General features: G+C 49.5%; 6 protein-coding genes across 6 annotated transcripts; 5 read left to right on the plus strand and 1 right to left on the minus strand.

Moving 5' to 3' along the window:
* Nucleotides 1-1921: 1921 nt before the first annotated feature.
* On the plus strand, nt 1922-4756 carry PTP3 (tyrosine protein phosphatase; the record flags this gene model as incomplete). Its single annotated transcript, XM_019130305.1, has 1 exon — nt 1922-4756. The coding sequence occupies one exon, from the start codon at nt 1922-1924 to the stop codon at nt 4754-4756; it is 2835 nt and encodes a 944-aa protein (XP_018986931.1).
* Nucleotides 4757-5115: 359 nt separating this feature from the next.
* FGR3 (Fgr3p) lies at nt 5116-7152 on the plus strand. The gene has a single exon (XM_019126810.1). The coding sequence runs from the start codon at nt 5398-5400 to the stop codon at nt 7024-7026; it is 1629 nt and encodes a 542-aa protein (XP_018986932.1). The 5' UTR covers nt 5116-5397; the 3' UTR covers nt 7027-7152.
* An 820-nt stretch (nt 7153-7972) lies between these two features.
* BABINDRAFT_159877 (V-type ATPase subunit a family protein) lies at nt 7973-10791 on the plus strand. The gene has a single exon (XM_019127934.1). The coding sequence runs from the start codon at nt 8109-8111 to the stop codon at nt 10623-10625; it is 2517 nt and encodes an 838-aa protein (XP_018986933.1). The 5' UTR covers nt 7973-8108; the 3' UTR covers nt 10626-10791.
* Nucleotides 10792-11274: 483 nt separating this feature from the next.
* PDR17 (Pdr17p) lies at nt 11275-12243 on the plus strand (the record flags this gene model as incomplete). The annotated part of the gene is made up of 1 exon (XM_019130306.1): nt 11275-12243. One exon carries the CDS (start codon nt 11275-11277, stop codon nt 12241-12243), a length of 969 nt encoding a protein of 322 aa, XP_018986934.1.
* Nucleotides 12244-12495: 252 nt separating this feature from the next.
* BUB2 (Bub2p) lies at nt 12496-13582 on the plus strand (the record flags this gene model as incomplete). Its single annotated transcript, XM_019130729.1, has 4 exons — nt 12496-12672; nt 12718-12927; nt 12964-13225; nt 13272-13582. 4 exons carry the CDS (start codon nt 12496-12498, stop codon nt 13580-13582), a joined length of 960 nt encoding a protein of 319 aa, XP_018986935.1.
* Nucleotides 13583-13922: 340 nt separating this feature from the next.
* On the minus strand, nt 13923-15802 carry BABINDRAFT_6288 (uncharacterized protein; the record flags this gene model as incomplete). The annotated part of the gene is made up of 2 exons (XM_019132398.1): nt 13923-15739; nt 15790-15802. 2 exons carry the CDS (start codon nt 15800-15802, stop codon nt 13923-13925), a joined length of 1830 nt encoding a protein of 609 aa, XP_018986936.1.
* Nucleotides 15803-16313: the final 511 nt, after the last annotated feature.

A 16313-nucleotide genomic window follows, 5' to 3' on the forward strand; every position in this document is an offset into this window, starting at 1 on the left:
GGACATGTATTCCTAGCTATGGGATTGCAATCAGAGACAGATGGTGCTATATGAGCACGTTTTCAAGTCCACCCTCAGGGACGAGTTACTGTAGGAAGAGCCCTTGGTACCATTTATTGACCCACCCAAATTGGATATGTTTCTTTTTAGATGTGTCTTCATGTATTTTGCCGGTTTCTCCTGCTCGTGTAAGACATGTCTGCCACCGTTCAAGCATCGACACAGTTCTGTATGTAGACCCGGGCCCGCATGCAGATCCAACCCCGGAGATCCCCCAGGCGGCATTGAAAAAGAAACGTGTACTTCAAAGTCTCAAAATGAGTTAATAATACACTCGGATATTGGTAAGGGCAGGCCAGAAGACCAACAAGACAGGCGGGATCCATTCATGGCAAAGAATATTTAATTTCCGGAGCCTACAACTATTGTTAGATCGTAAAAGCTTTCTTCACCGGCTAGGATTAGGCTTCCCTCAGCTGGGATTATACTTCCTCCTCAGCTGGGATTAGTCTTTCAGTCCAACCGGGGTTAAACCTCTTACCCCAGCTGGGATTAGACCTCCAGCCCAGTTTTCAGATAAGATACGAGTTTACCGTTCTATTTTCACTACCCCATGGGAGCTAGAACACGTCGTGGTTCTGGACAAGGCGTGGAATGCTAGGCGTTCTATTCTGCCGGGATAGAGTTCCAATCGCCCGGTCCAGGCTCTGTCTAAACTGCACATCCGCATTTTATGCGCCACATAATTTTATTTATGACGTCTTTTGGCCCTACTCAAACCCCGGTAACACCATATCCACAAACGGCTCTATCCTTGTTGCACTCAAACCGCCCGTATAGCTCATTGAAATCCAAACGAAGTTTAGGGGACGGAATACACCTGTAGAGTATTTCCCTTAAACTTCTCGTTTTTTTTCCGGAGAGGTAACGTCCCATTAGGCTCGTGATGTGAGAACTCAAGAGTGCGGTGCCTCGGTGTTCTGATGAAGAAAACTTGAAGGTACATGCGTAGTGAAAACGCACTTAGGCTTAGGAGACGTTAAATTAGTGGCTTCTAGGCCAAGGGTGGGAAACTAGACCTTATGATTAGAGCCTAGTATATATAACGAGGAGTGCTTGCCGATTTTTCCTGCGTCAATATTGTGACACTAACTCATACACAGCTAACTAAACTTGTGCCTAGATAGATACGTATCGTGGTCGCTACGTCAGCTCCTTATTCCCGATATTGCTTACCCAAGACAAATTCGCACCTTCTGACAAGTCTCCTCGGTACAGCTAGCTGAGCTTTGCAAAAGTTTAACGTTAGTGCTAAAAACCTATTTATATCCTATCTGCAGGGAGTCTAGAAAGGCCTATTTCGTTCAAAGGACAATCACAGACCTGGCTGCGCCGCTGCTATCCACTTGCTTTTCGCATTACATCATTCTGCCTTGGCTGTTGAGCGAGAGAAAAATAGACTACGCAAACAAAAAAAAACTATTGTTATCCCACCTTGTAAACATTTCACAACGAGCACACACTCTTCCCGCTGAAACCACAGAAAAAACACGTATATACCAAAATACGCCACTAAAACACCCCCATCATAACGTAGCTCCTCCTATTGCTAGTTTTCCAACCCAGAGCTAGTCTCCTACTTCCAATATTAACCGCCTAACCAGCATATCGCCACCTAGAGCTATCACCCAGAGCTATCCCTTAGAGCTATCCCTTGGAGCTATCCCCTGGAGCTATCCCTTGGAGCTTTGACCCCTCCGATTTCTCTAATCTCTACCGTTACCCCCCATCTCGTAGCATGCTATCCAGTAGATCCCCTGCGATGGCATCACCCCACTCTATGGTGTCACCGCACTTCTCATTTCCACACACACCATCGCCGATATCACACGCCAGCTCTTCGCCCCACAGCCACAAGAAGATGCCGGCATATAACCCACTCCGAGAACTCAACAGTCCACGTCCCGCCGAAGGCAGTGATTACTTCAGTCTAGCACCCCCGAAGACATCCAAGGCTCCTCTCGTGACACATACCAACGATCCCTCGAGTCTCTTTGATGTGCCGCCCTCGCAACGGAATGGAAAGCAGTTGGTTCTCGATACGTGCCATTCAAACTCGTCCGTCACATCTTCCCACTCCGATTTCCACAGCGCCCAGCCCGGCCCCTGTAAGTCCGCCACGCCAGCGTCAGATGCCGACGGCGAAGACTCGCCCTTCCCCGGCCACAAGGCCAAGCAGCTCGGCCTCTCTCCCGCCGAGGATGTGCTCCCCTTAGGGGTTCTGCCGTTCAAGCCTCAGCCCCTTATCCGCAGCTCCACTTCTCTCTCACAATCTTCTGCCACCAGTGGCGCCTCCGCATCCTCTGGTAGCTCTGTCGTCACCATTCCCCGGTTCCCTCACTCGGCCATCGAATCGTCGTTCGACTTTGAACAGGGCGCAGTAAAAACTCCACAGAATATAGGCCACAAAACCACCATGTCGTTACAGCTTCCGGATTCCAAGCTGTTACCGTCCAAGTTGAAGAACCTCCTGACCAAGAGGGGCCTGCCGAAGGTACTCCTACCTCCATTAACCACCGCCAACTCCCCGGTGAAAGCTTTTGTGTCTACTATGCCCTCAGCCACGAAGATGTTAGGCGGAATTCCGCAGGGCCACTTACTCAATTTCCAGGCCCTTCCCTCGCCCATCGGCGGCCCCAGCTTACCTCGCTTGAAGCCGAAAGACCTCACGTGCCCGATTCCGGCGTGCGTGTCGTTTCTCCCGGGCGCGGTGCTCCACGACTACATCCGGAATATCGTGAAGAACGAGCATTTGGTACCGATGAACTTGCTTATCATCGATACCAGACCGTTCACCGATTACGTCAATGACCATGTGGTGGACTCGCTCAACATCAGTCTTCCTTCGACGTTGCTTCGGCGCCCTAACTTCAACCTAGCTCGTATTATCAACTCCTTAAGTGACTACGAGCAGTCGGTATTTCAGAACTACGGGGCGATGAACAAGCCTTCGACTATGGCTGGCCCTTTCTTCAACAACGGCGTCCCTAGCGGCGAGTTCGGGCTCCCGGCCGTGCTCCTCTACGATAACTCCTCCTCGGATGACACCGCCTCGTCCGTTGCCATCTCATACATGGCCTCCAAGTTTTCCCTGAACGAGCTGTGGAATGCGCCCGTTTTCATCTTGCAAGGAGGGATCCATCGGTTTAAGGAGGACTTTCCCGAAATGGTCGAGTCGGGCACGAATGAATCGCTTAACGTTCCACCCACTCCAAAAGGAAACGGCTCTTTGAGCAGATCCAACTCCCACAAGTCTCCCCGTCCAGTCGTCAGCTCCCCGGTGACTGAAAGCAGCACCTTTCAGCACTCTCCGGGCACTGCTCTGTCTTTCCACCTTCCAGCGACATTAGATACCGCGCGTGCCAAAACCGAGCCTAGAACCAAGGCCGAAAGCATCCGTTCACATACTACCGTTTCAATGGACTTCAAGCGCCCAAAACCCCCGGCCTTGGCCAGATTTGTTCTCCCGGCTGCCGCCAAGCCAGTCTTCAAGACCAGACACCACGAGGAGGTGTCTTCTGTCGTTCAGGATCCTACTCTCACTCTCAACATCTCCTTGGAAGACTGTTCCAGCGGTGAGGTTAGTGCATTCCCCGAGTGGCTCACGTCGTTCATCTCCGAAGAAGATATGGTGGAGTACATGGCCCTCAAGTTCCAGTTCTTGGAGAACAAGGAGAAGGAGCGCATGAACTTTATCTTCTCTCACTGCCCGGATTCCAGAGCCCGTGCCAGGGAGGCCTGTACCCGAATGCTTGCGGACGAGTTGGATAACATGGGCATGCCGAACGCCGGGCTCGAGCTCGGGGCAAAGAATCGCTACAAGGACATCTTTCCGTACGAACACTCGCGTGTGAAGTTGGGCAACTCATTGAATGGCTCTGATTACATAAATGCCAACTACTTATCGTCCACCGGCGCCGACTGCCCCAAGTATATTGCCTGCCAGGGTCCATTGAACGACACCATAGGTGACTTCTGGAGATTAGTGGTTGAGCAGGGATGCCCAATCATCTTCTCACTCACTGACAAGGTGGAGGGCGGCTCAGTTAAGTGTGCTGCTTTTTGGGAGTCCGGGGAGTACCACACCAACGGGTTGGCCAAGGTCACTGAGTTGGAGACTGTCAATGGCTTGAAGCTCAGCCATTGCGAATCCAGGATGGGGGTCGTCTTGCGCCGCTTACTCATTACCATTGACGACGCCCTTGGAGAGACCGTCAACCACGAGGTGCTCCAGATTCAGGTGCTCTCGTGGCCCGACATGGGCACCTCTGTGGAATCAGTTGATTTGATCTCTTTGGTTTCTATCAAGAGACACATCCTAGCACAGCTCAACGACGGCCAGACCAAAGGTATGAATGACCACAGCGGCCCGGTGATTGTACATTGTTCTGCTGGTTGTGGCCGCACGGGTACTTTCTGCGCCATTGACTCAGTGGTAGATAGCGTTTTGAACAATAACTTCTATCCCGAAAAGAAGCTCGGATTTGACCCTGTGTTCGATGCGGTGGATGGTTTTAGAAAGTACCGATTATCAATGGTACAGACGCTCAGACAGTATATGTTGGCGTATGATACCATTTTCATGTTTATCCGGTTGCAGTTGGGCAAGCAGAACGAGGAGTTCCTCAGACGCGACCATGAAAACTTGCAAATGGGGATCTTGAAGCGGTTTATTGATGACTTCAAGAATTTATAGGGCCCTCATTTTCCGTCTGCACCCTTTGGTTTGTCATCTTTCTGGTGAATCCGAAGGTGGGGCACGAGAATTCCGTTTGTGTGTTCTTGCCTTTCACGTTTATGTTTACGTTTATTATTTTTCTGGGCTTAGATTAATGTTTCATGTCTGCTAAAACTGTGTGGCTTTGTGCTAAAGTATCTGTAGGGTATTCACCCATGAATTTAAATGCCTTGCAGGTAACCAGGAGCTACCGTATATTTTAAGCATCTAACCAATGCGAGGTTTTGTTTACGGATCTGGGTAACAATACAAAATGTTAATTGGCCAAACAGCAAGAATCCGTTGAATTTTACATAAAACTTCCATTTCCAGCTACGTCCTAGGTATTGTGCTTCTGGCCTGAACCACGAAGGCAAATGTATCGGTTATGCGCCCTGCGCCAACATCTGTGAGATAACTTCTCCATACAGACTATTTTCATGAATATACGGGAAGTAAAGTGTAAACACCCGGGCTAGTTGAAGTAATATTACATCCTACATCAGCTGAGACGCTCGATAAAGTTACTACGTCTCCGACACAAGACCCAAAATAAATCACATCGCCCATCCGGCTACTTCCTGAGACCAAAATCCAGATACGCTTCTGTTCACATCTTTATGAGGCTAACACGAGCGAAAGCGCTACAAGAAAATCCCAGTGACCGAATACTAGTCTTTCGCGGTCACACACTCACTGGACGAGAGAGCATGGAAACGTTTATGGTCACCATTCGGTACAAGGATATCGCGCCCAAGAGACCTGTTGATTACACAGAGGGGATCGAACCCATCGAAGACACTCAGGAAAATGCACCTATAAAGAAGATAAAGCTCGTGTCAAAAGGGTTGAAAATTCGGATTCCTAGTGCTGCACTATCCACGTCGATTAGCAAAAACCCTGATATACCGCAACAGTGCTCCACGCCAGGGGACACGCAGCCCGCTAAACCGGATTTTTTTGCTAGTTTCGATGGTGACAGCTCTGAGGACGAGATTTTTACGAAAAGCGATGAGGAGTTACTAAATCAGCTATGTTCGCCTGCGGATACCGTGCAGAACTCTGCCCCGATCACTGCCCCGATCACTGCCCCGGTCACTGCCCCGATCACTGCCCCAATCACTGCCCCGATCACAACTCCTAAGGCACCTACCTTTGACGTCACTCTCAGACTCCCTCTGAGAAAAGCCGGGATCACCCTTAACGTTGCTTCAGTCCAGAAATCTATAGAAGTACCGCAATCACTAAATCTCACTACCTCGGTAGCCTCGGATACTTCTCCCACCGTTTTTGTAAAGACAGAGCACTCCACCAGGGAAATCCCCCTAGCGCTGGCGCAGTCACCCACCACTGATATACTAGGACAGTTTACCCTGATTCCCCACAAGTTCCTCACAGAGTTGGCGTTCGCAGGTCTTTCTCTCAGCGAGGAGGATGCGGAAATAATTGAGGAATCCATCAAAGTGTCGCTAAATGACTTGATTTTACCCACAAAAATCACAAAGCCTGTTCGTTCGTTCAAGTGTCGCCATATTCAGTGTTTTGACTTGAAAAATGTCTGTGACTTGTACAACCTCAAACCGCCAAACATCCCCACGGCCGCGGTCGCCTTTAACAAGCGACACTACGGCATGTCAGTAATGGCTTCCAATCCCAAAACGTACAGCAAAATCTCCATGGCAAGGCCCGTCCCGGAGCCCCAGCCCTACACGTACACCAGCCGCAAGCATGAGGTGAAGAGTGCCAAACCTCACATCGAGTTGCGCCGCTGTCCTGTGTGCGACGTCAAGTTTGACTTTTACAAAGATTTGTATTATTCAGACTTCTATTACTACATTTTGCCCAAGGTCAAGTACCGGGACGATATCGATGTGTTTGAAATCGTTCCAGAAACCGTGTCGTATCGGTTTGTGCTAGAGGAGAAGAAGCCTCAGGTAGCAAAGAAGCTGGAGAGCACACCAGAAATTATTGATTTAGACGATATCGACGAGAATGAGGATACATCTTATCTCTATAGAAAGACACAGCCCCCGCCCCCACCTCCGCGTGCCCCTCCACCCCGCCAGAGCTACGCCAGCATGCCGCTTGCCAGGCTTCCGCATCCAGTCCACGGAATGCGTCTGATTGCTAGCGCATATATTTTTGACTCAGATGACGGTTTGGACGACGGTTTGGATGAGTTGTTTCTTGGACTAGCAGAGAAACTGGGTGCGGTGGGCACCCAAGAGGACCCCCTTGTGATTGATTAGAAGATTCATTGTGCACAGAGACTAGCCACTTTGTTGGATGATACCAGAAAGGATGGCTTCATTGGCCAGTGCTCCTACCTGTCATACACCCTCTGTAGCTTGTCATGTCAGTCTAGCTGGTTCAACCAGTTTGCTCCCGCGGAGGAACCAGCAAGGATGGAAAAAGTTTTCTCATAAGTGGAGTTCATCTGAAATTACGGTATTCTACATTTGTGGTCTTGTCAAATACGGCTGTGAATGGCTTCTCGTTATCAATCCGGATGATGGTTCCCTCCGTGTACCAGCTTCCTTGGAATGCGACCGATAGGCGCAGAACAAGCCGGCCTGGTTATATATATGGATTCTAAAGCAAAGAAAAGAGCCAAACACACCAGATACGTACTAGTGCAAGGCGTTATCTCATGACCTAGGCGGGTGGCCATTGTAATTAATCCCCAGGACTTGGGCGAAGGAAATAGAACATAGCAGATCACTTCGGTGTGCCGTTTTCCGGTTTCAAGCCGAGGAATAGCCAATACCGAAATGGTAGTCGTGCTCTCTCTTTTAGGGGCTTACAGGACCTTCTGTGAGCCTCAGTCATTTCACTTTATATAACGGCAATATTAGCATGCTGGTCGACGTCATACCACCATATATGCAGTGACAATTTCCGCCGATCTTGCCAACTTTTATAACAGGAATACCTTAGATTTTTGGTCCCTTGTCTCTTGAACCTCATCTTATTCCGCATACTAATTGATTTTCCCTTCTGGTTTTAAACCTCCTTCAGCGGCGGTTGGCGTAGCTATATTGTAACAACCTTGGAAACCCACTCGGCATCACTCATAACCAATGCGCCAGTGCCTGCCTGCTGCGCCAAGCCACATATGGCGTGCGGACACCAGCCCTTTTAGGGATATAGCGGCGCCTGGCGTTTATCAGATACGTGTGCTTCGTTTTGACACTTTGCGATTCATTGCATTCAACCACAATGGATACCACAGAAGAGGCGATGTTCCGTAAGTATGATTTACTGCCACTTGATAGCAGTGCCCTATGGTGTCTATCTCTGACTTTGGTACTAACCGTCAGGCTCTGCGGAAATGTCGTTGATCCAGCTCTATGTCGCCAGCGAAATCTCCCGCGACGTCGTGTCGGTATTAGGGGAGCTCGGAACGGTCCAGTTTCGCGACTTAAATGAGGGCATTAGCTCGTTCCAGCGGTCGTTTGTTAAAGAGGTGAGACAGCTCGATATGCTCGAGAGACAGTTGCGCACGTTGGAGGACATCATAGAGAGCCACCCCGAGGTGCACGTAACGCGGACACACGTGACAGCGCTCATCCAGTCAAACATGTATAATAAGGCACCGGTCGCGGCGGAAATGGAGGACTTGATGCAGAGCATCGCGGGTATCGAGGCGCGCGTCGTAAACTTGCAGCGTGCGCGCGACGGTCTTGCGCAGCACCGTGCCGACTTGGTGCAGAACCGCTACGCCATCAGCATCTGCGATGCATTTTTCCGCGGTCCAAGTGCTAACCCTATCCGCGTTTCCATAGAAAGGAGCGGGTTGCTCGACCTGGAATTTGACATCGAGACTCAGGAGGTGAATGTCCTGGGATTCGACCAGGCATTAGATGCGCGCACCCAGGAGACGCCCCTGACTACATACGAGCCGCAATTGCGCTTGAACTTCATCACGGGGATCATTGACCGCGCAAAGCTCCCCCTTTTGACAAAGATCTTGTGGCGGACCCTTCGCGGGAACTTGGTCATGGACAGCCAGCCTGTCGACGCGTTATTACCAGACAAGAACGGTGTTCCCACGGCCAAAGACGTGTTTATGGTTTTTGTGCAAGGTGAGATGTTTAAGGCGAAGGTGCGCAAGATCATCGAGTCCTTGGAAGGGGTCATCTACCACGTCGACCAAAGCCAGCCGGAGCGTGTGGCAGCCTTGGAGGGGCTCAACGCGCGGCTCATGGAGGTGGAGCACGTTCTTGACGGGACCGAGGTGCACTTGGGAGCAGAGTTGGCGTACGTCGCGGAACACATCGAGCTGTGGGCAATAACGGCAAAGATGGAGAAGTCGCTTTTTGTGGTGCTTAACAAGTGCGACTACGACCCGACGCGCCGGTGTCTCATTGCAGAGGGGTGGATCCCGCGTGATCAGTTGGGCGGTGTCAAAAGCGCCTTGCGTGACGTGACGGAGCGTTCCGGCACCAACATCACATCTGTCGTCAACGAGTTGCAGACAAACCGCACGCCGCCGACGTTCCACCGCACAAATAAGTTCACCGCTGCATTCCAGTCCATCATCGATGCATACGGCATTGCAACGTACCAGGAGGTGAATCCTGGGCTCGCGACCATCGTCACCTTTCCGTTCATGTTTGCTATCATGTTTGGTGACCTTGGACACGGTTTTATTGTCTTCCTTATGGCGCTCTACCTCATTCTTAATGAAAAATCGCTTGCGGTATTTGACGGTGGCGAGATTTTCGACATGGCGTTCAGCGGCCGCTACATTGTGCTCTTGATGGGAGCGTTCTCGATGTACACGGGGCTCTTGTACAACGACATCTTCTCCAAGTCAATGACATTGTTTCGGTCGGGCTGGGTGTGGCCTGAAAAGTTTGCTGCGGGCGATACCATCCTGGCGAGCTTCAAGGGAACTTACTGGTTCGGCTTGGACTATGCCTGGCACGGCTCCGAAAACAACCTCTTGTTCAGCAACTCGTACAAGATGAAGTTGTCCATCCTTATGGGCTTCGTGCACATGTCTTACTCATTGTACTTCTCGTTGGTTAACTACCGGCGCCGCAAGTCGCGTGTTGATATTATCGGCAATTTTATCCCGAGCGTGTTGTTTATGCAGAGTATTTTCGGCTACTTGGCCCTCACAATCGTGTACAAGTGGACGGTCGACTGGCCGGCCGTGAACAAGCAACCCCCCGGTTTATTAAACATGTTGATCGGCATGTTCTTGTCGCCTGGGAGCGTTAACGAACAGTTATACCGCGGCCAGGCAGTGGTTCAGGTCGGTTTGGTCGCTATCGCGTTTTTGTGTGTCCCGTGGCTCTTGCTTTACAAGCCAATGACAATTCGTAATGAGATGAATAAGGCGATTTCCCAGGGTTACGCCAGTATTGAGGATAGACTCCACCAGGACAGCTTTATCATCTCGGACACAGAGTCAACCGAGGACTTTGTCATCCAGGACGTCGTTGAGCCCCACGACACCCACTCTTTTGGCGACATCATAATCCATCAAGTTATCCACACGATTGAGTTCTGCCTTAATTGTGTGTCGCATACGGCGTCGTACTTGCGCTTATGGGCGTTGTCGTTGGCGCACGCGCAGCTCTCGTCTGTGTTGTGGACCATGACGATCCAGAACGCTTTTGGTGCCACCGGCAAGAAGGGTATTGCCATGGTGTTCTTCCTTTTTGCCTTATGGTTTGTGTTGACTGTGTGTATCTTGGTGCTTATGGAGGGAACCTCGGCGATGCTCCACTCTTTACGTCTCCACTGGGTCGAGGCGATGTCGAAGTTCTTTGAGGGTGAGGGCTATGCCTACGAGCCTTTTGCCTTCAAGACTGTGTTGACTGAGAAGGAGATGTGATGCATAGAGGGAGGTTTGATGTATATAAGGTTCAAATGGTCAGCTGTGGTGGATTCTCATGCCCAGAAACAAATCTGAATTCCTGGTTGATCAGTTTTTTTTGAAACTTAACGGATGTTGATACAGCCGTGGTGTAGATGGAAAGTCGGCAACACACCATGGCAGGCCTATTTACGTAGCTTTTCATTGAAAATTGCTTATAGCTATCAGAATACATGTAATAGAATTTGAAAAAAAAAAAAAAAAAAAAAAAAAAAAAAAAAAAAACTGTAGTTTACCGAGTTAGATTCGAATGGAGGCTGACGCAACTCCATAACGATGATGTCATCGTCGGTACTTGAGGCTCCATTCAGGTTAGCCTCTAATGCTTGTCTCGAATTACACTGACGTAAATGTCTAGAAATCAACATAAATGCTCATAACTGAAAGTATTGAACTCACCAGATTGCTAGGAAAATGGCCACCCTGTTTCGTAGCCGCCTCGTATACTCGTATTTAATGCGCTCCTTGGCTTCAAGTTCCTTTTTCGGGAACACGGCAGCCTCCGGCCGAAGCCGCACGAAATTATGCGAAGACCTGCGACGTTGTCGTGTTTATTTCACCTCCATGCCTTGACCCCAGGACCTCATCGTTGACTTTCACCCGCATAATGACGATCAAGGAATCCTCTAGCCCAAAGGAGTTGACACAGCGGTTCACTCCGTTTGAAAAGCCTGTAAACCCCATTAAGGCCCCGGTATTTGACCTCACCCCGGAACAGCAGGACAAGTACGACAAGGTGTTGGCTCACTTCACCAGTTTGGATGGGATCGCTATGAACGAGGAAGCTCCAGCAAAGTCGCCCATTACCGATGCTGAAAAGTCCTGGTTGACCAAAGAGCAGTTTTTGCGGTATTTGCGCGCTACCAAGTGGAACGTCACCAACGCCATCAAGCGTATCGAGGAGACGATGATCTGGAGAAGATCGTTCGGGTGCAGCGGTACGGAAACGGACCTCCTTACGGCAGAGTTGATTTCCGAGGAAAACGAGACGGGCAAGATGTTCATTTTCGGTTACGACAATGATAACAGGCCGTGTCTCTACTTGAGAAACGGGTACCAAAACACAAAGCCCAGCATCAAGCAGGTGCAACATCTCGTATTTATGCTCGAGAAAGTTATCACCTTTATGCCGCCAGGACAAGACACATTGGCTTTGTTGATCGACAACAAGCCGCCGGACAGCAAGTTTGTGTCTTCCAAGTTCCCGCCTTTGGGTATCACTAAGCAATGTTTGCACATCTTGCAGTACCACTACCCAGAGAGACTCGGGAAGGGCTTGTTCACTAACCTCAACTGGCTCTTCTGGGGTTTCTTAAAACTCTCCGGGCCGTTCATCGACCCGTACACGCGCTCCAAAACCGTGTATGATGTTCCCTTTGTGGACTACGTACCAGCTGAGCAGTTGGATAAGGAATTTAACGGCAGTGCTGACTTCCAATACAAGCACGAGCAGTACTGGCCCACGATGTTGAAGATGGCTGAAGAGAGACACCGGACGTATGTGCGCAATTTTGAGAGATTGGGTGGCAAGATCGGGTTGAGCGAGTACGATTTGAGACTTCCTCTGGAAGATTAGTGGAAAGGGGGTTTATACAGATATAATGATTAATTGATATAAAGACGTATACGAGGTTGGAAGTAGGATTTGGGGTGTGGGGTTAGGTTGGACTGAGAGTGATAATATCGTTTACGTGGATAGTGTGGCAAAGTATACCTCAAAACGCATATATGTGGCGCAGGAGCTGCCGGATATGAATTCGCTATGTAAACACCAGAAGTAACGGGTATGATTGATCTCCCCTCCCTAATTACACACACCATTCTCATTATGAGCACCCGCCCATTTTTATCGCACATCCCATCTAGTACTGGACCCAAGAAGGGCCGCAGGAAGGACCCCATCGAGCAGTTCATTGGCAGCAACCAGGTGATACTCCAGTCTGGGTTGAACCAGTTGCGATACATGGTGCTCGTTGAGGGACTACTCACCCCTGAAGGATACGAGGTACGTTCACCACTAGATACTTCTTGGTTGATACTAACCTGTTAGACCTGCCCGTATCGAACGTATATCTGGTCTATTCTATTGCGGGTGCCCCCGCTAGACACCCAGGACTACTTAAACATCGTGGCGCAAGGCCCGCCAGGGGTGTACGCCAAGATCAGAAACGACACGTTCCGCACTCTCACCAAGGACCTGAAGTTCAAGAAGAAGGTATCAGAGGAGGCCTTGATCCGTCTTCTCTGCGCTTTTGCGTGGGTACAAGAGTACAACGTGGAACAACAAGGGCTCCAGGACTCCACCTTGCCTATCGGGTATGTCCAGGGTATGAACGTACTAGCAGCGCCTTTCTTGTATATCAGCAAGAGTGAGACAGAAGCATTTGCCTTATTTCAGGCGGTGATGGAGCGGAATATTCCGTTGTATATCCTTCCGACGCTCAACGGCGTGCACACTGGGTTGCGACTTGTAGATATCTGTTTACGTGTCGTTGACCCCGAACTCTTTGGATTTCTCCAATCCAAGTTCTTGAAGGCAGAAATCTATGCCTTTGCCTGTAAGTAATTTTCAAGCTTGTACTACATGGTTACTAATTCTTCTAGCTGTATTAACGCTCTCAGCATGCACGCCTCCGTTGTCCGAGGTACTACACCTCTGGGATTTTTATTTCGCCTATGGTGTACACATGAACGTCTTGGTGGTTGTTGCTCAGTTGATCTTGATAAGGACAAGAATTTTCGAAAGCAGTCAGCCGATGACTTTACTCCGCACTTTCCCAGATTTACAGGCGAAGGAATTAATCAAGCTAGCAATCAGCTTCATCCCCAAGGTCCCGGAAGACATATACAGCCTTCTTGTGCGGCATCCGTTTGATTCTGGGATCCAGGATATCGTCAAGAACACAAGGCTATAAATTGGCGCTAAGCTAAATCTCGGGTTACAAAGTCAAACACGCGCAATGTGGATAAAACTCCATGATACATACCAGGTCCAATGTAACGTCCAGTTTCCCGTAGTAAATACTTCTAGGCCCGCCAACTTCAAATAAATGGTCTCCGAATACTGTTCCATAATTGTACGGTTAGGGGTCCAGATATGTACATTCACTAACGCTCAGTCAGCGGTTTAAATCTGTATCTCGGGTCATGAAAGTTCTATATACATATACGTAACATAATTCTTCAACATCTTCAGTATCCACTAGTAACAGACCCTTCTCTCTGTTAACCCTTTAGCTGGTAAGAGCTTTTGTCTTAGAAAAGATCACACGTGAAATCTTCGTCGGAGTAGAAACTTCCAACCACGGTTCTAAAATCAAAGGTCCGCCCAACCATCCCGTGCAAAGCTTGCTGGGCCCCCGAGAGAGATGAGAACTTGACAAAAATTGCACCGACACCAGGCTCAAGCTCTGCACCAACGACCGGTGTCTTGGACGGTCTGGGAGACCTCACCGCAACTACCTCACCAAAGCGAGAGCACTCCTGCTCAACTTCGTTTACCACATCAGCGTGCAAGCTCTCGGAGCTCAACTCCGCGACGGTTAGTAAGTTGTAAAAGGCAATAGCGGATGACGGCTTGGACGAGGAGATTCCGGACCCACGAGCAGCGGCAATAAGGGTCTCGTACGTCACCTCAATCTCCTGTTTGGCACCGGTGCAACTACCAAAAGCAATGGCGGGTTTTTCCTTGGAGAACGTGTTTCCATTCAACTTTTCCAACGCCGGGTTGATCAGCTTTGAATCTGCAAACTCAAAAAAGATAGTCCCCAAGAAACGCTTAGCACGCGAGTATAACGGCTGGAACGCCTTTAATGTACCAAGAGTTGCTAGGAAAGCCTTCACTTCTTCGACGTTGACCTCAGGGTCCACGTTAGTGACGGTCATCTTGAAAAACGAATCAGCAACATAGGGAAGTATTTCCTCGGAGCGCGGTTTATCATGGTTGTCCACCACCCGGGGAGTGACATACTCCTGCGGTCTGGAAGCGTTCAACACCAACTCGGTACCGGGAACGGCAAAGTTCTTCATCGATACAACCACGGTTGCAAATACAGCGTTACTGAAGGTTAAGCACAACTTGGTCTGCTTATCACACACACGGGTACTGTCAATGACCGTTTTGGGGTTTTCTGTTTCGGGAATCTCCATAGACAACACAAAGTCTTCGATCCACTTGGCCACAGTGGCGGGATCGGTCTTGGAAAAGTTACCAGGGATGATCACACTCTTGGCGGAACGCGATGCAACGGCTTCAAGATGCGAGTCTTGGTGGATCTTTGCTTCACTCTCGTCCGGCTTCAAGCTCTCGATGGTTTCATTCTTAGGTCTGCCGGGTAAGTCAAAGAGACCGGACGCCTTGGCTCTATCAGTAGAAACGCTCTCAAACCCAGAGGGCCTAATGTCCCACTTAGATCCGGCTCTGTCATACTTGTTGATCGGAATCACGTCGGCCAACTCCTCCTTGGTGTATGCATGTTTGCTGCTTCTGGGAGGGTACCCTGCGTCGCGTGTGTCTCTACCCCCGTACCCACTGTCGCGAGTATCCCTGCCTCCGTATCTGTCTCTGGAGTCACGGTGCGCACCGCGTGGCGTATAAGAATCACGACCCCTATACGAGCTGCCCCTGTCATAGAGCTTGTCGCTTCGATAGTCCTCTCTCTGCATGTGTCCTCTGGTATCACGAGGCCCAGAACGGTCGTCCCTGTATGTATTTCTGGTGTCCCTAGTGTCTCTGGTGTCCCTAGTGTCTCTTTCTCTGGGTCTGTTGTCCCTGCTGTCTCTTGGTCTGGACTCATTCAGTCTAGTATCTCTGAGGTCTCTAGGTTTGTTGTCCCTGAAGTCTTTGTCTCTTGTGTCGTCACGTCTGGGACCTCTGGTGTCTCTGGTCGGATTAGGGGAGTAGGAACTGGCGGCCCTCAGTGGGTCTCTAATATCACCATGCTCGACTGGTTTTCTCAGATACAATGTCGATTGGTCTGGCCTGGCGGCTGGCTTCTCGCCTCTGCGATCGTTCTCGTAACCGCCCCTTCTCTCGTTTTCGTAGCCATTTGAGGCTCTTGGAGCAGTGGGTGCTACACGTGTTAGTAACTCAGGGGATATTTGGAAATATCTCGGTACATACGGTTGTAACTCATGGTGGGTGATGAATGGTTGTGTTTCAGGTGTGTTTGTGTGATATGAAAGAAATGTTTTAGTATGTAGAATTTGCTTCCCCCGGTCGGTTAGTGCACGCTCTGATTGACAGATATGCGCGTGTGATATAAGACATTTTGTGAATTATGAATTAAATCTGAATAATTACAGAGCGTTGGATTAAGCATGAGTTGTTTTTACAAAAAAAAAAAATATTCAGCTGTCCGTTCTAACTGAAAGTAGCCAGGACAGATGGTACACACGAGATGAGTACAGGCATGTCCCAATGAAGCTCTCTCTTTACTCAAACCAGTAGAATATGCCAAATATTGATTGCAACAAGTTCTATAGCTCCTTGAAGCTTACAATCAATGAGTTTCATTTTATAACTATTATTGTTAGCTTAGCTTACCATAAAGATCGGTATTGGAAAGAAATGACCTTAGTATGATCTGAGGTCTTCGGTGTACCCAAATATTATCGAGGCGGTTTGCCGAGACCCGACCCAAATAC

The sequence above is a fragment of the Babjeviella inositovora genome (genome assembly GCF_001661335.1).
Source record: "Babjeviella inositovora NRRL Y-12698 unplaced genomic scaffold BABINscaffold_2, whole genome shotgun sequence".
Lineage (NCBI taxonomy): Eukaryota > Fungi > Ascomycota > Pichiomycetes > Serinales > Babjeviella > Babjeviella inositovora.